Below are 18,099 nucleotides of genomic sequence, written 5' to 3' on the forward strand. Positions count from 1 at the left end.
GAAATTGACACAGGTGGGGGAAAAAAAAGCAGGAAGATTGGAGACTAGTCGGTAGTTACTGCTCTTTCAGTCCCCTTCAAAAGGTGCGCTGTTATGGGACTGTGGGACGTTTGTGAGTAGTAGGAGGAAAGGAACGTCCTCCACTTCCCAATCCCTAGGGTCTTCCAGCCCCCACTCCCCAATCCTTTATTGATGCAAAACTCTTAAATCCGGCACTGGTTTAAGGCCTGCAGATGTGAGCATTGCATGTCTCTCACAGACACCTACTCTGTTATCACTGTCTGGGCCCGGACCTTTCTGCTCCTAATTGCTCCATTTGTGACCAGATGTCCCCGCAAGCGTAGCTATACTGTACCTGGAAGATGGGGGTCCCTGCAGAGCTGCTCTATTTCCTGGATCAAGGCCACGTCAGACTCCTGGTGCCACAAAGGAGCATACCAGGGCATCAGGACTCCAAATCCCCATACTCCCGCAAGTCTGTGGCACCAGCTCCTCAGGTCAAGGGTTGAATAGGAGGAAGAAGAGTGTGTCCAGGTGGCTTGAGGGATCTCCTCCAGGGCTGAAGAGGCTGGCGCCATCAGCACAGAGTTCTGCTGGGGGCGAACCTGTCCTCGAGGCTGAGAAGAGAGGTTATACCCTCAGCATAGGCGCCCCCCCCCCCCCCCCCCCATCCTTCCTGGCGCGGAAGAGCCCCATGGCACCGAGCAATTTGTTCTCCCCAGATATCCTGACACGATCTGTCTCATTGGGGCAGAGCATGCCAGCGTCGTCCAGGACTCAGTCGGTCCCCTTGGAGCAGATTGTCTTGGCACCCTCACTTTCACTGGCGCAGAGCGCTTCCGTGCAGGGGAGCGAGTGTCTTTCCACCTTGGAAGGTAAAGCCCCTTGAGCCGGTCAGCAAAATGCACCGGTGTAGCTTACATGGAGTGTGTCAGAACCAGGTGCTTCTCAGAATGCAAGCCCTGTGCCCCTGAGCTTTGTAATCTGCGCAGCCCGGGTCTAGGTGAGCCTATAGGGGTGTTTAGAAGCGGATGTGTCCCCTTCCCGCTCCAGAGCAGGGGATTCTTCAGCCAGGAGGAGCCCAGCTGTCAGAATTGGTGAAGAATTTCTGTGTTGTCAAGCAGTGCTGAATTTTGCCGTGACATGGTGACATCATCCGACAGCACTGAACGGATCACTTTCTCTGAGACCAATAGAGCTTTGCTCTGCTGAACATTTGTGGGAGTTCCCATGCGAACGTTGTCTCATGAGCCCCCTCAGTCATTGCTTGTCCATCCTGCTGTCCGGATGTTCATCTCTCTCTTTCGCTCTTTCTCTTTCGCTCTTTCTCTCTTTCTCTCTCTCTCTCTTTTCTTTAAGTTTTTCATACAAATCAGTTTCTTTTTCTGCCTTGCTACCTCAGCAGCCCCCACAACAGCATTTTTCATTACATGAAAAAAAAACAAGTTTGTTGAAAAACTGACAGAGTAGCATATCACCAGTGCTGAAAGAGCTGAAAAATGAAATTGTGGCCCTGCTGTTGGTAATTTGTAAACTATTATTAAAATCTTCTATGGTACCTGAAGACAGGAGGGTTGCCAATGTTAACGCCAATTTTTATAAAGGGATCAAGGGGTGCTACAGGAAACTACAGACCAATGTTCTGACTTCTGTGCCAGGCAAAATGGTAGAAACTATCATAAAGAACAAGATTGCTGAACATACAGATGGGCATAGTTTAAAGGGACAAAGCCAACATGGATTTAGCCAAGGGAAGGCTTGCCTCATTAATCTGCTACACTTCTTTTGAAGATCTGGATAAAAGAGAGCCAGCTGATATAGTGTATCTGGGTTTTCAGAAAGCAGTTGACAAAGTCCCTCATGAAAGACTCTTGAGGAAATTAAAAAGTCTTAGGATGGGGGGCAGTGTCCTCTTGGGGATGGGGAACTGGTTAAAAGATAGAAAACAGAGAGTAGGGCTAAATGGTCAATGAGAAAGGTAAACGGTGGAGTGCTCCAGGGATCTGTAATGGGACCATTGCTTTTTAACATCTCTATAAATGACCTGGAAATGGGAACAGTAAGTGAGGTGATCAAATTTGCCAATGACACCAAATTAGTCAAAGTTATGAAATCATAAAAGGATTGTGAGAAATTGCAAGAGGACCTTGCAAAACTGAGAGACTGTGCATCCACATAGCAAATGAAATTTAATGTGGACAAGTGCAAAGTGATGCACTTAGGGAAGAATAACCCAAAATATAGCAAGTTTCCACATTAGGAATCCCCATTCAGGAAAAGGATCTAGATGTCATCGTTGATAAATCGTTGAAATTTTCTGCACAGTGTTCAGCAGCAGCTAAAAAAGCAAAAAGAATGCTAGGAATTATTAGGAAAGGAATGGAAAGTATAACGGAGAATATCATAATGTCTCTGTATCACTCCATGGTGCAACTTCATTTTGAGTAGTGTGTGTGCAATTCTGGTCACATCTCAAAAAAGTGGAATTAGAAAAGATGCAGAGAAGGGTGACCAAAATAGTAAAGGGGATGGAACATTTCCCATATGAGGAAAGGCTAAAGAGATTAGGACTCTTGAGCTTGGAGAAGAGAGAACTGAGAGGAGATATGATAGAGGTCTATAAGATGGGTGGATGAAATGAGAAAAAATGAAATGGTTGTTTATGCTTTCAAAGAGTACAATGACTAGGGGACACACAGTGAAGTTAATAGGTAATACATTTAAAACTGAGAGGAGAAAATATTTTTTTACTCAACGCATAATTAAGCTCTGGAATTTGTTGCCTGAGGATATGTGAAAGCCGTTAGAGCAACTGAGTTTGGAGAAGTTCCTGGAGGAAAAGTCCATAACCCATTATTAAGGCAGGCTTGGGAAAATCTACTTCTTATCCCTGGATTAAGCAGCTTGGAATCTATCTACCCTTTAGGATCCTGCCAGGTACTTGTGACCTGGATTGGCCACTGGAAACAGGATACGGACCATTGGTCTTACCCAGTATGACAAATCTTATGTTATAAATGCCTAGGCCCAAGAAACCTAGTCAGCGGCTTCAAGGATTGCATTTGTGGATGAAAAATATCCATCTCTGGACATGACCTTTTATTGTAGGTGCATCGAGCCCTATCATGATTCCTCCAACTGCTACAATTGTTCTTAGATGTCTCCCAGGTCACAGAAAAATCGAGCCAATAAGATGGCTGAACTCCAGGGTCATCTGAGCTCCTCCTCCTCCTAAGTGAATTCTGTGTGCGATGAGTCAAGCAGATCTCCTCATGCTGTGAATATGGTATCAGAATCCGAGCAGCTTCAAAAAGCACTGGGCATTGACTGACACGATCCCCTTGGAGTATGAAAAACTGGCTCAGAGCTCTTCAGCACCTCTGTTGCAGGGCCCCAATGCAACAGTGTGGAAGATAGTCATTGTCATCTTCTAAACTAGAGGCATTGGCCCTGGCTGCTTTGGTATAGTCTGTGACGCTGAAAGCAAGGGATCTGGCATGGTTGGCACTGTCGGCACCACCTCTGCATAGTCGGCACAAAAGAGCCCTGTGTTACTGGTGCATAAGGTGCCATTGGCGCTGCCAAAGAATTTGACACCTGCAGAGCCCTCATATATAGGCGCTGCGCATCGGAGACCTCAACACAATCGTTGAGGGACCTACTGGATCTGAAGCAAGGGTCTTGGCAAGAGCTTGGGGGGGGGGGAGAGGAGCTGATTCTGTACAAGTCTACTGAGCTCGGAGAGAGTGGTTTGTTCACCACCAATGGATGATGCCACCACTTTTCCTGGCTAATTCATCTTGCTGTCTATAGAGAGCCCTGTTTACGGTAAGCAAATGTGCTTTCTTTGTATTTTTTTAGTTCGTGAAACAAGACGGGCAAGTTGGAGTCTCTCCTCTCTAGGATAGAGAAACTTTTCCCCCATAGCAAGGCCCCAGTGAGTCCTCGGGAGGTCCATACCTTTCTTGAGGGATTGCCAGCAGTGGGAATGAGTCCACTTCCTGACTTAGCTGATTTTCTCCTCCAAGGGAATCTCCCCAGGAGTCGGACTGGGAAGAGATCGTATCAGGAGTTCCTACTTATTCTTTCTCCTTTTGGACAATCAGAGATCACCTCATCTGTTAACATTGTCTTCATTGGGGTCCTGGCTGAATGACACACCGTGGTCAGGTGATGAGAATTCAAGGGATTCCCTACCAGTCCCCTACCACAATATACATGGTCAATTTTTTTTTTCTGTTTTTTTGTTCTTAATTTTTTATTTACTTTTTTTTTTTTTTTTACTTAATGCCATTTTTTAGAGCTGTGATGTAGGTGGCCTACAAAAACATTTAAGTAAATGAAATAAACCTCTCCAGAAGATCTCAAGTATTCTTGCTTTCTTGATAAATGGGCAAAAACATTGTCGATTTAATCTGAGAAATGGATGTTTTTGGATTTGCAATTTTTACAGCCACATGTGGAATCTGTATCTATCTTAATATATGGCCTCCTGAAAGAACTTCAAATGAGGATGTGACAGATTCATGCTTTCTGGTAGCTCGAAAAATTGACTTGCAGAGTCCAGGCAGCTCTAGGTTTTGGTGTAGTCCAGCTGCTGCATCTTTCAGTGTTGGGGAAGTCAGTGTTTAAATGGATGAAGTGCTCATGAGAGCACTCCAGGACACCTCCCAGGAAGGATCCACAGACATTAGATGCCATTGGAAGGGAGATTTTCTAGGATTTTATGCTTGACGTCAAGACTGAGGCGCACCAGCTGTTTATGGTGCAGCATTTGCACAAGTGCATGCTGAAACTAAAACCTTTGGTGAGTTCAGAAGACTTTGGTTAGGCAGAGATCCAGTCTGCCGCAAAGGAGCATGGAAAGTACTTCATCCGATCTGTGTACAAGGCATTCAACTTTGCAAACAGAATTTTGGCAGTGTCTATAGGAGCCAGGAGGCTTGCTTTGCTATGAGTGAGTGGGCTCTGTAACAGTGTTGACAACTGCCTTGTAGATGTTTCCTATATAGGTGACATTTTTTGGGGGGTAAGGTGCAGGAAATGGTGGTTCTAAACTAGGAGCATCAAGCCATTCTGCAATCGCAATATAAAACAGCAGGAGAGTAACCTGGTTCATCCAGTCATCAGTGTGTCTCTTAAAAACACCCGTTTTTCCAGAAGTGGCCTTTCCATCTATTTCAGTGACATCAAGCCCCTCTTATACTGCCTCTGGTGCTGCAGCAACTTCCCTACTGCCTCTGGTGAGGGGAAGGATACAGTCCTTTTTGCCAGAATGGATCTGCATCACCAAGGACAAGTGGGTCCTGAAAATTGTGAAGTATAGCTACTGTTTGCATTCCTTGCACCCTTTTCCAGTCCAGTGGAAATTGGTCTTCAGCTCCAACCCCTCGGTCGGCTCGGCTTCAGCTGAAAGTAGCCTCCCTTCTTCCACAGCAGGCTGTCAGGCATGGCAGAAGATTCTACTTTTTACTTCTTAATACCCCAAGAAGTTCAGGTTGCTGGGGCCTGAACAGATTGCTGGTCTGGGAAAATGTCAAAATTCCCTCCACTCAATTCTCCCCTTCATTTAGTCGAAGGACCAGATGTTCACGTTGGATATGAAAGATGTTGTACGCGCATTCTCATTCACCCTGCCCATTGGAGGTTCCTCAGGTTTGTGGTAGAGGGCATGTACTACCAGTGCAAGGTGTTCCCATTCAGCCTCTCGGCAGCACTGAAAGCGTTCATGAAGTGTTGCACAGTCATAGCTGCGCAGCTCTGCAGGCAGGAAGTCTGTATTTTCCCATACTAAGATGATTGGTTGGTGACAGGCCTGTCTTCAGAGAGTATATTTACCATATTTTTCGCTCCATAAGACGGCACTTTTTTTTTCCCCCCAAAAGCGGGGGGAAAAATGTCTGTGTCTTATGGAGCGAATGTAGCATCATAGACCATGCAAAACCTCTCCCTCGGCGGTTAGCCCTGTTCGGGCATTAAAATAAAGCTCACCGTTTCGACGCAAACCGGCTCCGTTTTTGGGCGGGGGATGGGCGTGCAGCGCAGCATGCCATACTGACTTGTCAATCACGGTATGCCGTGCTTTGCGCCCACCCCCCGCCCGAAAACGGAGCCGGTTTATGGCGAAACAGTGAGCTTTTTTTTATTTTAATGCTTGAACAGAGTTAACTGCCAAGGGAGAGGTTTCACCACCGCTGGAAGTCAGATTAGGCTGAAGCGCGTGTCGCTAATGTGGCATTTCAGATCTTGCCTTCTCTCCCCCAAACCCCCCCCCCCCCCCCCCCCCCGGGCTGAAGTTTCCACCTTCTGGTGCCACCATGGCGTTTGAAGCCTCCTCCACCCACTACTGCTGGAAGCCAGAGAGGGTGCAAGCACTTCTTTGTCAACGCAACAGAAATCAGCTTTCTACAGCTGGCAGCCTTGGGTCATCTGGACTACAGAATCATGGACAGTACTTGATATCCAGGGAGACCACTTGGACAAAATCAACTACGAGTTAAATTTTAGTTGCATGAAATTCAGGGGAAATGGTGCACTCAGTAACATCAGTGACCTTCCTTTTTTTTTTTTTTTTTTTTACAGAAAACTCTCATGTCTTTCAAAAAACAGCAGTTCAAAATAAACAGGATGTGAAAAAGGGCACAGGCTATTCTCCAGTGGATTTAAAGATACCACAAGTTCGAGGCATGGACCTTTCTTGGGAATCCCACAGCAGTGACCTGTACAACTGTAGCTCTTTTGTAATGGGTTCACAAACTTAGAGCGTGCTTAGTAAAAAAAAAAAAAAAAAAATTAAGGGCTATTTTTCCAAAATAAAACAGAAGTCTGCTGGATGCTGTACGGTCTACCTCTGGACAGCCATATCCCACCTCAGATCAAGAAGGTTATGCTGGGTCCAAACAACCAAGGAAGAAAAGAGGAAGATACAGACAGTATAACAGTGAGATACTAGAGGAAGCTATTGCAGTAGTTATGGAAAAATGAGCATTTCAAAAGCACGGGTAATTAGTCCTTTTTATTCTAGGATGTGTTTGATCAGTAAGGTAACTATCTCATTAGATCTATAGTGAAACATCTGTTGACCTGCAAATCTCTCAATGGTTTTTTTTCCTTATTTTCCTCCTTTAAACCCTAGGTGCATCTTATGGTCAGGTGTGTCTTATAGTGCGAAAAATACAGTAAGTCCTCTGTACAACAGTACAGCTTCTCAAAATCCAACTTGATCCCATCCCAGAGGATCCAGTTCATAGAAGCCTAAATACGCACTTCAAGAGCTGCCAAAAGTGTAGGAGTTTGGATGGGCCTCTTGAGATCCTTTCTACAACAGAAGAGTGACAGCAAGGTCCTAGTCCTTCTAGGTCATGTGGCCATGGCGGTACACATGGTTTCTCTGACTCATCTACACGTGCATGATTTCCAATGATCCTTCTGATGCCAGTGGGATTTGCTGTTGTAGCCATTACCCCACTATCAGTAATTTCCGAGATGCAATGATCCCTCTGCTGGTGGACAAACCCGGAGGTTCTGGAACTAGGTCTCTCATTGTATGTCCTGGTACATCAAGTGACCCTAACCACCCACACATCTATTTGAGTTTGCGGAGCAAGCACTGGTGCAGCTTGGACCCAAGGGACATGGTCCCGAGGATAGTGTTGCCTGCAAATCAACCTTCTGTAACTGCAAGCCATCTGATACATACTACAGGCTTTCTCTCATCTGCTCTTGTACAAGAGAATATTAATCCAGGTAGACAATCAGATGGCCATATTCTCTGTAAAAAAAAAAAAAAAAAAGTGACAGGTTGGAACGCCCTCTGCAAAGGGGCCTCTCTGAATCTGGTCATAGGCTGGCAATAAGACACATCTCCAAGCAGCCTACCTACTGGGAATCCAGAATACATTGGTGGACTGTCTCAGTAAAGTTATTTGACCACACAAGTGGTCCTGGGATCAAGAGGGCATGAATGACTTGTTCTGTCTTTGGGGAGCACTGTTAATCAATCTGTTTCCTTGGAGCATAATCGGGAAGTCGAAGCTCTGCTCCATACATATGAGCAACTACAGAGTAGCTCACAATACTCTTGTGTACTCACCAATTCCTCTTATTGCCAGGATTGTCCAAAAGGTCTTTCAGGACAAGGCAAAGGGGATCTTCACAGCCATGACCTGGCCATGACAAATATATCTGTACTTCCTCTATCTATTAGTTCTGCCTCTGAGTCCCTTGAGGGATGTTTCTGACCCTCATGACCTAGGAGTGCGGCAGGCTCTGCCACGCAAGTGTTCCATTGCTGGCCCTCACAGCATGGATGTTGAACGCTCAGTAGTCTCCTCCTTACTCCTTGCTGAAGAAGTGGAAGGCAATCTGATTTCAGCCAGGAAGCCTTTAACCAGAAAATCCTACATTTTTCAAGTGGAAGAGGTTCTTTTCATGCTGTGGGACTAGTCAGTTGGATTCTTTCTGTAGCCCAAAAGACTTGCTTCAGTATGTCCTCCGACCTCAACACCTCTTCAATTACAGCTCATCTTGGTGCCGTTTCAGCATATCATCAGCAGGTGGATGGCGCTTCAGTCTCTCTCTCCACCCTTTAATAGCAAAGTTCATTAAGGGACTAGGGCATTTCAAGCCTTTGGTTAGTAGATCTCCAGTGCAATGGGAACTCAGTGTGGTCTTGGCCCAGTTCATGAAAGCTCCCCTTGAACTTCTTAAGTCAGTAGACTTGAAGTTTCTCACCTGGAAAGCAGAGTCTCTCTCATAGCCATCACCTCAACAAGAAGAGCAAATTATAGGCTTTGATTTCTTATTTGCCGTATCTGCAGTTTTTTCACAACAGGCTTCTTCTTCTACAAACTTGCCCTAAATTCTTTATGAAAGTGGTGTCTGTATTCCACAATAACTAAAGTGTCGTGCTGTCAGGGTTCTTTCTAAGACCACATGCACACAAGGAGCGTGGACTCTTCAGTCCTTGGATTGCAAGGGAGCCCTAGCGTCAGGGCCGATGGAACCACTAGGCCTGGGCCTAGGGCGCTGACCATTAAGGGGTGCAAGCCTTGTGGGGCCATCGGCTGTGAGTGGTGGCAAGGAGGAGGAGTAGAGTTTCAGCTGCTTGCGGACCAGTACTGTCAGGGCTGAGATCGGGGTGGCGGCATGATTGGGGGGGGGGGGGCGGGTGCAAAGCAGAAGGTGCCTAAGGCACCTAATCCCCTTGCACCGGCCCTGCCTAGCGTATTACTTGAAGATAACTCGACCTCATGGTCAAGCTTCTCAACTGTTCGTGTCCTTTGATTGGGAAGGGGCCATTGCCAAAAGGGATGTCTAACTAGCAAATTGACTGTGTAGTGTACTGTTGCATTCTGGCTGGTTTACAGGTTAGAATCTGTCAAGGCTCATCAAGAAAGAGCCTTGGTGGCTTCGTTCACTCATCTCGGGGGAACTTCTATTGAAGACATTTGCAAAGCTGCTACTTGGTCATCAGTTCACTCTTTCACAGCCTACTACTGTCTGGACAGCATGTCCCAAAGAGGGAATATCTTTGGCCAAGTAGATCTGTACAGCCTTATTCACCAAGTAATCGACTGTTCACCAGTGGGGTCCAAGGTTGTCTGTTTAGTAGTTGCTCCCCAAAACAACTCTCAGCTTGGGATTTATGATTGCTTGTTGATGGAAAAAGTAAGTTTGCTTACATGTAAACAGGGTTCTCTGTAGACAGCAGCATAAATCGGCCATGCTTAATATCAGCTTGCCTCCCAGCGAGTCAACTACCTTGCTACGGATTAAGCTCTGGAAGAAACTGAAGGGATCAAGAGACAGCATCCGCATGTGGGAACTCCTCAAATAAAAAGTCTTTCAGAGCATTTGCCGAACTGGGTCCGTGTTAGCATCCTCAGATGATATCACCTACAGGTTATGACTGATTCATCCTGCTGTTTACAGAGAACCTTGTTTACAGGTAAGCAAACATGCCTTGCCTCTGATTTTGGCAAAATAAACTTGCTAGGTGTATATGCTTTTTCCCCCTACCTTCCTCTTTTCCATAAGACTGTGTCCCAATTCAGGTCTCCCTGTTAACCCTTGGAGATGGTAACATGTGAGGGTTGCTGGCTGCCGTTACTAGTTTGCCTAGGATAAAAAGGGAGCAGTGTTTTAGCTCAGCAAAAATAAAATTAGTTAAAATGAAAGTGTCATAGTAGTTGAGGAAGAGGAGCAGTGTCTTTAGATTAAGAAATGTTTAAGGAAGTGGGGGCTGACTGCCTTGAGGAAGGGATTTTAACAGGACTGGAAATGTGGAGGCTTTCGCAGCCTTTTGAACTGCCAAACCTTTTCTTCTGCTTTTTGGTTTTAAACTGTCTTTTGAAGGACTAGGCACTTTGCCACGGTAAAACCAGAGTAAATCAGTTTGAATTTTTAACTTTTTTTTTTTTTTTGAGCCATCTGAAAATTAAGTATTTCCTCAACATTGTTTTGTTTTATGTGCCAAAATAAAACCAGTTCTCATGAGTAATTTAAAGTTATGCTTGAAGGGAACTTGATCCCCGGTGGTTGAATTTGGTACATCTAGAACGGCTGCCTTCAAAAACAGTTTGGGATCTGATGTAGTAGAAGCCCTGACGTTTTTAACGTTTATTGGGAGGATGTTTTGGAGATGTGTTTATGGTGTGGGGTTGTTTGTTTGTTTTTTGGTTTTTTTTTTTGCTTGTGGATTCCTCCTGTTCGTTTGGTTTTCCAGCTCATTAAGAGCCAGGGCAGGGTCTGGCACCATGAACCTTGGTTTGCAACTAGCTGGGGATATTTTCCTCCGTATATTGTATTCTCTCCCAGTTTACATATATTGCAGACACTGCAGCAACAGACCTCTGTCAGGAATCGTGCACCAGGGCTCTTTCTGAAACCCTGTGATCATGGCCCCCTAAACCTTGGCCGCTAGATGTCGCTGTTGTGCAATGGCTGAGATTCCTTTACTCCCCCACCCAGGGCTGTAAGTGCTCCCAGCTCAGCATCCCCCAGCTGACCCAGGGAACAGAAGACCTTGCCCAGAAATCAAATCCAGATCTATTTCTATTGTGTTCTTTTTAAACAGAGCTGGGTAGCAACACAATTAGTTTTAGCTGTCTCCGCCTCTAAACTCTGAGGTCACCAGGACTGCCTGCTTCTCCTGGATTTTGTGACGCTGAAAAATAAAATATTGATAGCTGCTTTTTTTTTTTTTTCAACATACAAATCATTCTTGGCATTTCTGGATAAGATAAAAATTGCTAAGGTTAATGGAATAAGTCTTTTTTTTTTTTTGTTTAAGTACTGAAAAATGTATAAATTGTTTGTACTACTTAATTTCTCAGACTGTGAGCAGCCGAAAATCCTGGTGATAGTGTAATATCATGGAATGCAGAGGCGGAGCCCAAGACTTGTCGTGGTGCCATCCACTCCTGCAAAAAAAATAATCTTATCAGCTTTATAATTACAAGCCCCAATGGGGAGAGAGTGGCAGGGAACTCCAGATTGGACTTTTGTAAAGAATGTTAGTAAATGTAAAAGTTCAACATAAACGTTTAGGTTCCGGTTGAATCTGATGTGAGTTTTGGCATATATATATATATATATAATTTTTTTTTAGTTGTCTTAACACAAAATTTAATTCTACTTTTCAGACTCTTCCCCCACCCTCCCCTAACAACAATGCACAAAGGATTTTCTTGATAAACTTGTCTTCTGAGAACACAAATGGAGGAGAGTTTTATCTCCTGATTTAAAAAAAACAAAACAAAAACCAACTCTGCTACTTTTTCTGTGTTTGAACATTTACTTGCCTGCAGGGAGTTTCATTGGTTTCTTATCTGGATGAGTTATATACCCAGTTAATTTACATGGATAGGGTGTGGCAGCTGCTGGGGAAAAGATGATTTTTAGAGTTGAGCATCTGTCGATCTTTGGTTCTGAAATTGATGGTTTTGTATTTCATTTTTTTTTCTCATTTGCAGAGAGATTTAACCATGGAGCTCAGAGTGGGGAACAAGTACCGGCTGGGGAGGAAGATCGGCAGTGGGTCCTTTGGGGATATCTACCTTGGTAAGTGTGCTTGGGGTGCTTTAACTTAGGAGGGTTGGAAACTTTTTTTTTTTTTTTAATTCTTCTGCTGTATCGGTGCGTAGCGGAGTTAGAAGCCTTGCTCTATGGGCACGAGCTGATCGTGCTATCCAGGGTATCTTCTTCTTGACCTTTGGGGAGCCACTCTTCGTCTGGGGTCTCTGGGCATATGGGAGCGTGGATTTTATTGGCCGCATTTCATCGCTGGCATTTTGCCATGCTGGACTGGTGCGAGGTAGAAGAGGGTTGCATGGCCTTTCTCAGCCTAGTCCCAGACATTGTATCGGGGCTATTCTTAGTTCAGACATCCTGCTCACTCAGCGAGCCCTCGCCAAGACTTTTGTGACTTGGCCTTCTGGCTTTGTGCCACTATGACCATGGATTTCCTGGTGGCCACTCAACTTGTGTCAGGAAGTCCCTGTCCAGACAGCTCCCATTGTCCTCGTTCCCTTTGTCCATGTGGGATGATGTTCCTAGTCCAGCCATATTTGACAGCAGCAAGTCCTCCCTTCCCCCCCCCCCCCCCCCCAGCCATTTTAAAAGGATGAGACTTACATATATTAAGCAGGGCAGGGAACAGTGTTGCAGCAGTACTTTGCACATTCTTTCCAGGGTCATCCATGCTTCGGATTATGCTTTTAGCTTTTTTCTGCCTTTGGCTTTCTGTTAGCCATAAAATACTCCTAAAAGATGCTTCACTCTGGTTATAGTGTTCCTGCCTCCAAGTGAGGTTACGTGATTGACTCAGGGTTACACAGTGAGCAGTGGATGGGGGGGGAAGGGAAGAAGGGGGGGGCTGTGCCAGGGTCTGGATAGCACGGCACTACCCTTTAAGGCCGCTGCAAATGTCTCTCCCTGTCGTGTACGTTCTCTTGTGGTCCTGTGGTCGTCCCTTCCTCAGCCGGGAACCTGCCTTCTAGGAAAAAGCAGAATATCAAAGGCTTTATAAATAAAAAGAGAAAGAATCCGGTCATCGCTCTCCCAGAATTTGGTGACTTCGTGGGGGGGGGGAGATAAATCAGTGATATGGGGGGGGGGGGAAGCTAGGTACCTCTTGAGGAAGAGGGGTGGTTGTGGCTGTGCTTTGTGCATGCCGCACATACAGGGGGGGGGTCATTTTACTAAGCATTTTTCCCAGAGATGCAGAATGGGAGGAAAGCCTGAGTAAAGGAGGGGAGAAATAAGAGCAAGAGCAGATTGTTATAACATTTGTTCAGCATATTTTGGGTATGGATCATACATGTGCTGTAAACTTTCGTTCTTTGAAGCAATAAGTAACTCAAGTCGAAATATGTAGTATTCATATTTTTCTAGTATCCATCTTGTTACTTCAAATTTAAAAAACATTTATTTATTTTTCTAAACTACGTATTTTTCTCCCTCCAGTTAGTAAAATTGTTTTTGCCTCTGACGAATGTAGAGTTGTGCACGCGAACCTTTCTCAGCACAACTGACTGGTCTGCTCCATTGGGTCTGTAGTTTTTTGTTTTTTTTTATTTGCTATAAAGGGAATATTGCACCGTTTCTTTAGTTGGGTATGAGGAGGAGGAGGTGATTACAAGATCCTTCAGCTCAGTTTTGTTTTGCTGGAGTCTGAGCCAGGGGGACATAAAAAGGAAGAGGTGTTTTGGGAGAGGTGGCTGCTGTCGACCGCGTTTATTTTTGTCTTATGCTGAAAACATCAGGAATGAATCTGAGGCCGCCTGGGTGCCGGAAGCTCCAGGGCACATTTGGAGTTCTGCCCGAAATGCATGCAGACCCTTGCTTTCAACAACCCTCCTGGGAGAGTCAGGTTGCAAAGCGTACTGGGGATTTTAGGCCTGGTGGGCTCCCCTCTGCTGTAGAGGGGTTCCTTTTGTCTTACAGCTTTACTTTTTTTTTTCTCTTTCCCTCTCTGCCCCACAGTTCCTCCCCCCAGCTGTTCCCATCTGCTCTGCTGCCGTCTGTCTTCAGTCACTGAGCCGGCAAGGTGCTGTCCGGCTGCCTGTCAGGGCTTTTGTTAAGCAGGCGTTAAAAGCCGCTTCTGGGAAGAAAATGAGAGAATCTGCTCTCTTGCTGTCTGTTCCCCTTGGTTAGATAGTGACATTTAGGTCAAGCTCCCTCTCTCTCTCTCATCAGGTTCCCCCCCCCCCCCCCCCCAATTTTAAGATGGTGAATGAATATAAGGAGCAACTGGGATGCTTTTTTTTTTTTTTCTTTTTCAGTGCCCCTCCCAAAGCATTCTGGGACCGGTAGTGCTGTTTCAGCAGAATTAATGATTTTACAAATCAAATACTTTTGGCTGGAGGTTGAAAAATCAAGACTGGTACCAAATGGCCCAATAAGAGACATCAGGGCTCTGTGGTCACCCCCTTGTCATATCGGGAAGGAAGGTGCTGTTTACAGTAATTTTTGCACAATTAATCCTGTTATAATTAACAGATTTGGGAGGCCCTGATGCGACACCGGGGGCAGCAGCTTTGCTCTAGCACTGCTCCAGGTGGATGGGCGTTCATGCCAGGTAGTCAGAATACACCGTGTAATGCAGGCCCCCCCCCCCCCCAAATTCTGTGGTGATCTTATCAGCCCTTACGTTGAGTGGTTCCTCCCACACACACACACACACACACACACACACACACACCTTCGTGCCAAAGGACACAGAGATTTGTGGTCCTGCTTCTGCTGACACGGGTCTTAGGTTGTTAATGCAGGGATAAAAGGTTGCGGTGTTCTGGGGGGGTGGGGTCTCCTGGCCACCTAACAGTAAATCCTACCCTCTGTGAACGTGTAGGGGGTATCAGGAAGGGCATTTTAAAGGCTGGCCTTGGAGGCTCAGCTGCGAGTGCTTTTTCACCGTCGTGCAAGGGGGGGGGGTGTCCCCGGATTTGTTTCCTGGGCCGCGGGTCTTCCGCTGTCCATGTCACTTGGGACTGGAGCTGCTGCAGAGGCAGCGCTCGCAAAACCTCTTTGGGGTGGGAGGGGTCCACTCCTTGTTCAGCGGCAACACCTGCGGGCAGGATATAGGCTCGACGTTAGCCGAGGTTCAGAGGGAGCTGAAATTTGCAGTCCACAGCTGAGCCCTTGTGATGGCCGGGGCTGAGTTGGGGGTGGGTGGGTAATGCCCGGTTAGTTGGAAATGAAGTCTTACGGAGCTGTAGCCCGGTGGAGGCGGATTCCGATTGAGTCAGAAGCTTTAAGAAACAGAAGGAAACTGCTGAGCAAAAAAACTAAATTAAAAAAGGCTTTTTAGGTAATGGACGTGTCAATCGGAATGCTAGTTACTTAGCGGGACGAGAAACCATGGCTAGAACGATATTATCTGCCTCATTGCTGGCTGTTCGCTTACCTTCAGATACTATGCGTGCTGCTTTTAAAAAAAAAAGAAAAAATGTTTAGGGTTTTTGGGTTTTTTTTAAATAGATTTGCAGACACTAAATGTCATCTTCAGTAATTTTATTTATATTCCGATTCCTTCTCGGCAGTCGCCCATAACATTGCAGGGAATCATGCATTTAAGCCCTTTAAATCTCAGCCTCTCCTGCCAGGTGATCCTCAGTATCCGAAGCTGCTTCTGTTTTCCTTGTAGACTATTCTGCTGGGAGCGGAGTGGGGGATTGTGAGTTTTGGGCCAGGATCCAGCGGGACTGGAAAGGAATTATGAAGGGAAATCTTATTCTGCTCGTATGCAAGTTTTCTCTTTGGAACGAAAAGGGAGGAAGTAAAACGTGTTTGGAGGTTTGTGCAGGTTCTTTTGCGGGCACATGTGACCAGTTTGAGGTGGAGATGTGATCTTTGGCACCAGCGTGTGGACTGCTCCTCATGACATAAGATGGATGCCAGGAGCCAGGCGACCAGGAGTCAGGGGGGAACTGTGGCTTCCAGGCCCAGTTCTGATGGTGACCTTAGGTTAGTCTTTTGTGTACGTCACTTTATCCATTTCTCTATTCAGATATAGGAAGACCCCCCTTTTTTTTTTTTTTAAATACATAAAAAGAGCAGTATGTATTCGGAGGTGGGAATCCCTTTGCCCTTGCCAGCCCCCAGGTATTTGGGCTGCTTGTCAGCAGTGACGTGCGGAGGAAGGTAGGAAGGCCTTCCTCCACCTCAGCCTTGCACTCGGCAGCGTCGGGTTGTCGCCTGTTTTTCCCTTGCATTCAGGCTTTACCGCTCCTTGCGAGTCATAGCAGTGCGCTGCCTCGGGCCTGATCTAGGTGACTCATCCAGTGACGCGGCATCCACTTTCCTGCCATTCGTCAGCTGCTACCGGGATGGTGCTACTGTGTTCAGTCAGTCGGGGAATTCAAGCTGCCAATCGCTTTGTGGAAAAGTGGTATTAAAAAGAAAAGGGTTGGGGGTTTTTTTGGTTTGTTTTTTTTTTAGTAGTAGTAATAACCTTTTAAAAGATAACCGCCTTAGACTTGGGAGTTTGTCTTGTGTCTAGTTGATAGCACTAAGATATTTGATGAACATTAATAAGTGTAAGTTTTTTGGGGGTTTGTTTTTTTTTCAAAAATTGCATTTATTAAATACTTAATAGTCCGCATTTTCTAGTAGCAATTTCTCGGTGCGGATTACAAGCAGACAGCCGTAATGCTCGCAGTGGCAGAAAGTAGTGACATTTACCAGTGGTGATGTCATGCCTCACTCCCAAGTAAACAAACATTCCACGAAATCCTACTAGAAACTGCTCAGATATTTTTTCCCCCTTCTTGCATTTACTGTGCAGACAGTTCAGCCCTCCTCACCCACAAAAAAAAAAAAAAAAGGAGCATGTCTCCACTTCCTCTGACCCCTTGCAGTGCCACCAAAAAAGTACACATGGCTCCAGAGTTGCACGTTTCTTGGAACCTTCCCCTCGCTCTGCCGTTGCCCTACAACCTTATTCAGTTCTCATCTGTCTCTCCCCCACCACCGAAGATCTCTCTCCTCCAGTTTTTCCTTCCAGCCCCCTTCTCTTGCACCCTCGGCTTCACATCTGCCCCACCTGTCCCTTCTGTCTTCCATCTGTCTGTACCTCCCCTTCCATCGTCTTGCCTGTAGTCCTCTTCACTAAACCCCTCTCCCTCTGCCCTCTCTTGCAAAGCCATCACGGTTGCTCGCATGGAGCGAGCTTGTGAGTGGCAGTCTTGGCGACCGACGTTAGTCCAAGGAACGGAATGGCAATGCTTTCTGCTTCCTTTCTTGGAGCTGAGCAGGTTCATTGGACCTGCACAGAGTGAGTCTCTCGTTGAGGATGATGTTAAGCATCTTCAGCAGGTGCCTTTCAGTTCATTTATGTGGTGTTTGATGTCCCTTGACCTGCAGTTTAGACCAGAAGTGTTACCAGGTACTTTCATTTTATTTTTATTTTTTTTGATAATTAATCTGAAGAATCCCTGACTCCTTTCCTAAAACCCAACATTCATGTTGTGTGTAAACCGTCTTAATTAGAGTGGCCTAGAGATTAGAGGAGTGGGCTGAAAACCTGGGAAACCAGTGTTTGAATCCCCACTAACCCCACTGATGCTCCTTGGGACTTTGGACAAGTCACTTTATCTCCCATTGTCTCAGGTACCCACTTAGACTGTAAGCTCTTTGAAGAGGGGACTTAATGAACCTGAATTCTAAACCCCCCAAAATGGGTGTATACTGCCTTGAGCATTATTTGGAAAGGCAGTTTAATTAAATTAAACATGATTTTGTGTTCAGTCATTTTTATTAGTATTTACAACATGATTTTAAAAAGATCGAGTTATTTCACTTACATTTAATGTGATATGGGGGGGGGGGGCTGCCTGTTCTGATCTTCCAATCTGGAGCAAACGATGATTTGCTGCCTTCTTACCAGGTTTGCTCTTCTGTCACTTTCTCCCTCACTATTCTTATACACTCACTCTCCACCCCATCCCCCCTCCTTCACTCTCCAAACCCCTCGTTTGCTACCGCAAGCCCCCTTGCTCACTCTCCTCCCCTCAAACGCCTCTTGCTCACTCTCTCACCCCTTGAAGACCCCTGGCTCTTACCACGCTGGCCCTCCTGCCTTGCTTTGCCATCTCA

General features: G+C 45.9%; 1 protein-coding gene across 4 annotated transcripts in view; it reads left to right on the forward strand.

Annotated features, from left to right (window-relative positions):
* The window catches only part of CSNK1E (casein kinase 1 epsilon), an 81,964-nt gene that overhangs the window by 37,854 nt on the left and 26,011 nt on the right, over positions 1-18,099 (forward strand). For all 4 annotated transcript variants that reach the window (XR_003854661.1, XM_029590230.1, XM_029590228.1 and 1 more), the window contains exon 2: positions 11,976-12,063. Coding sequence is in view for 3 of the 4 variants with exons in the window: in XM_029590228.1 (XP_029446088.1) it covers positions 11,976-12,063 (88 nt within the window). In the remaining variant the exon portion in view is untranslated. The remainder of the gene's footprint in view (positions 1-11,975; positions 12,064-18,099) is intronic.

This window comes from Rhinatrema bivittatum, chromosome 2, assembly GCF_901001135.1.
Source record: "Rhinatrema bivittatum chromosome 2, aRhiBiv1.1, whole genome shotgun sequence".
NCBI classification, from domain to species: domain Eukaryota; kingdom Metazoa; phylum Chordata; class Amphibia; order Gymnophiona; family Rhinatrematidae; genus Rhinatrema; species Rhinatrema bivittatum.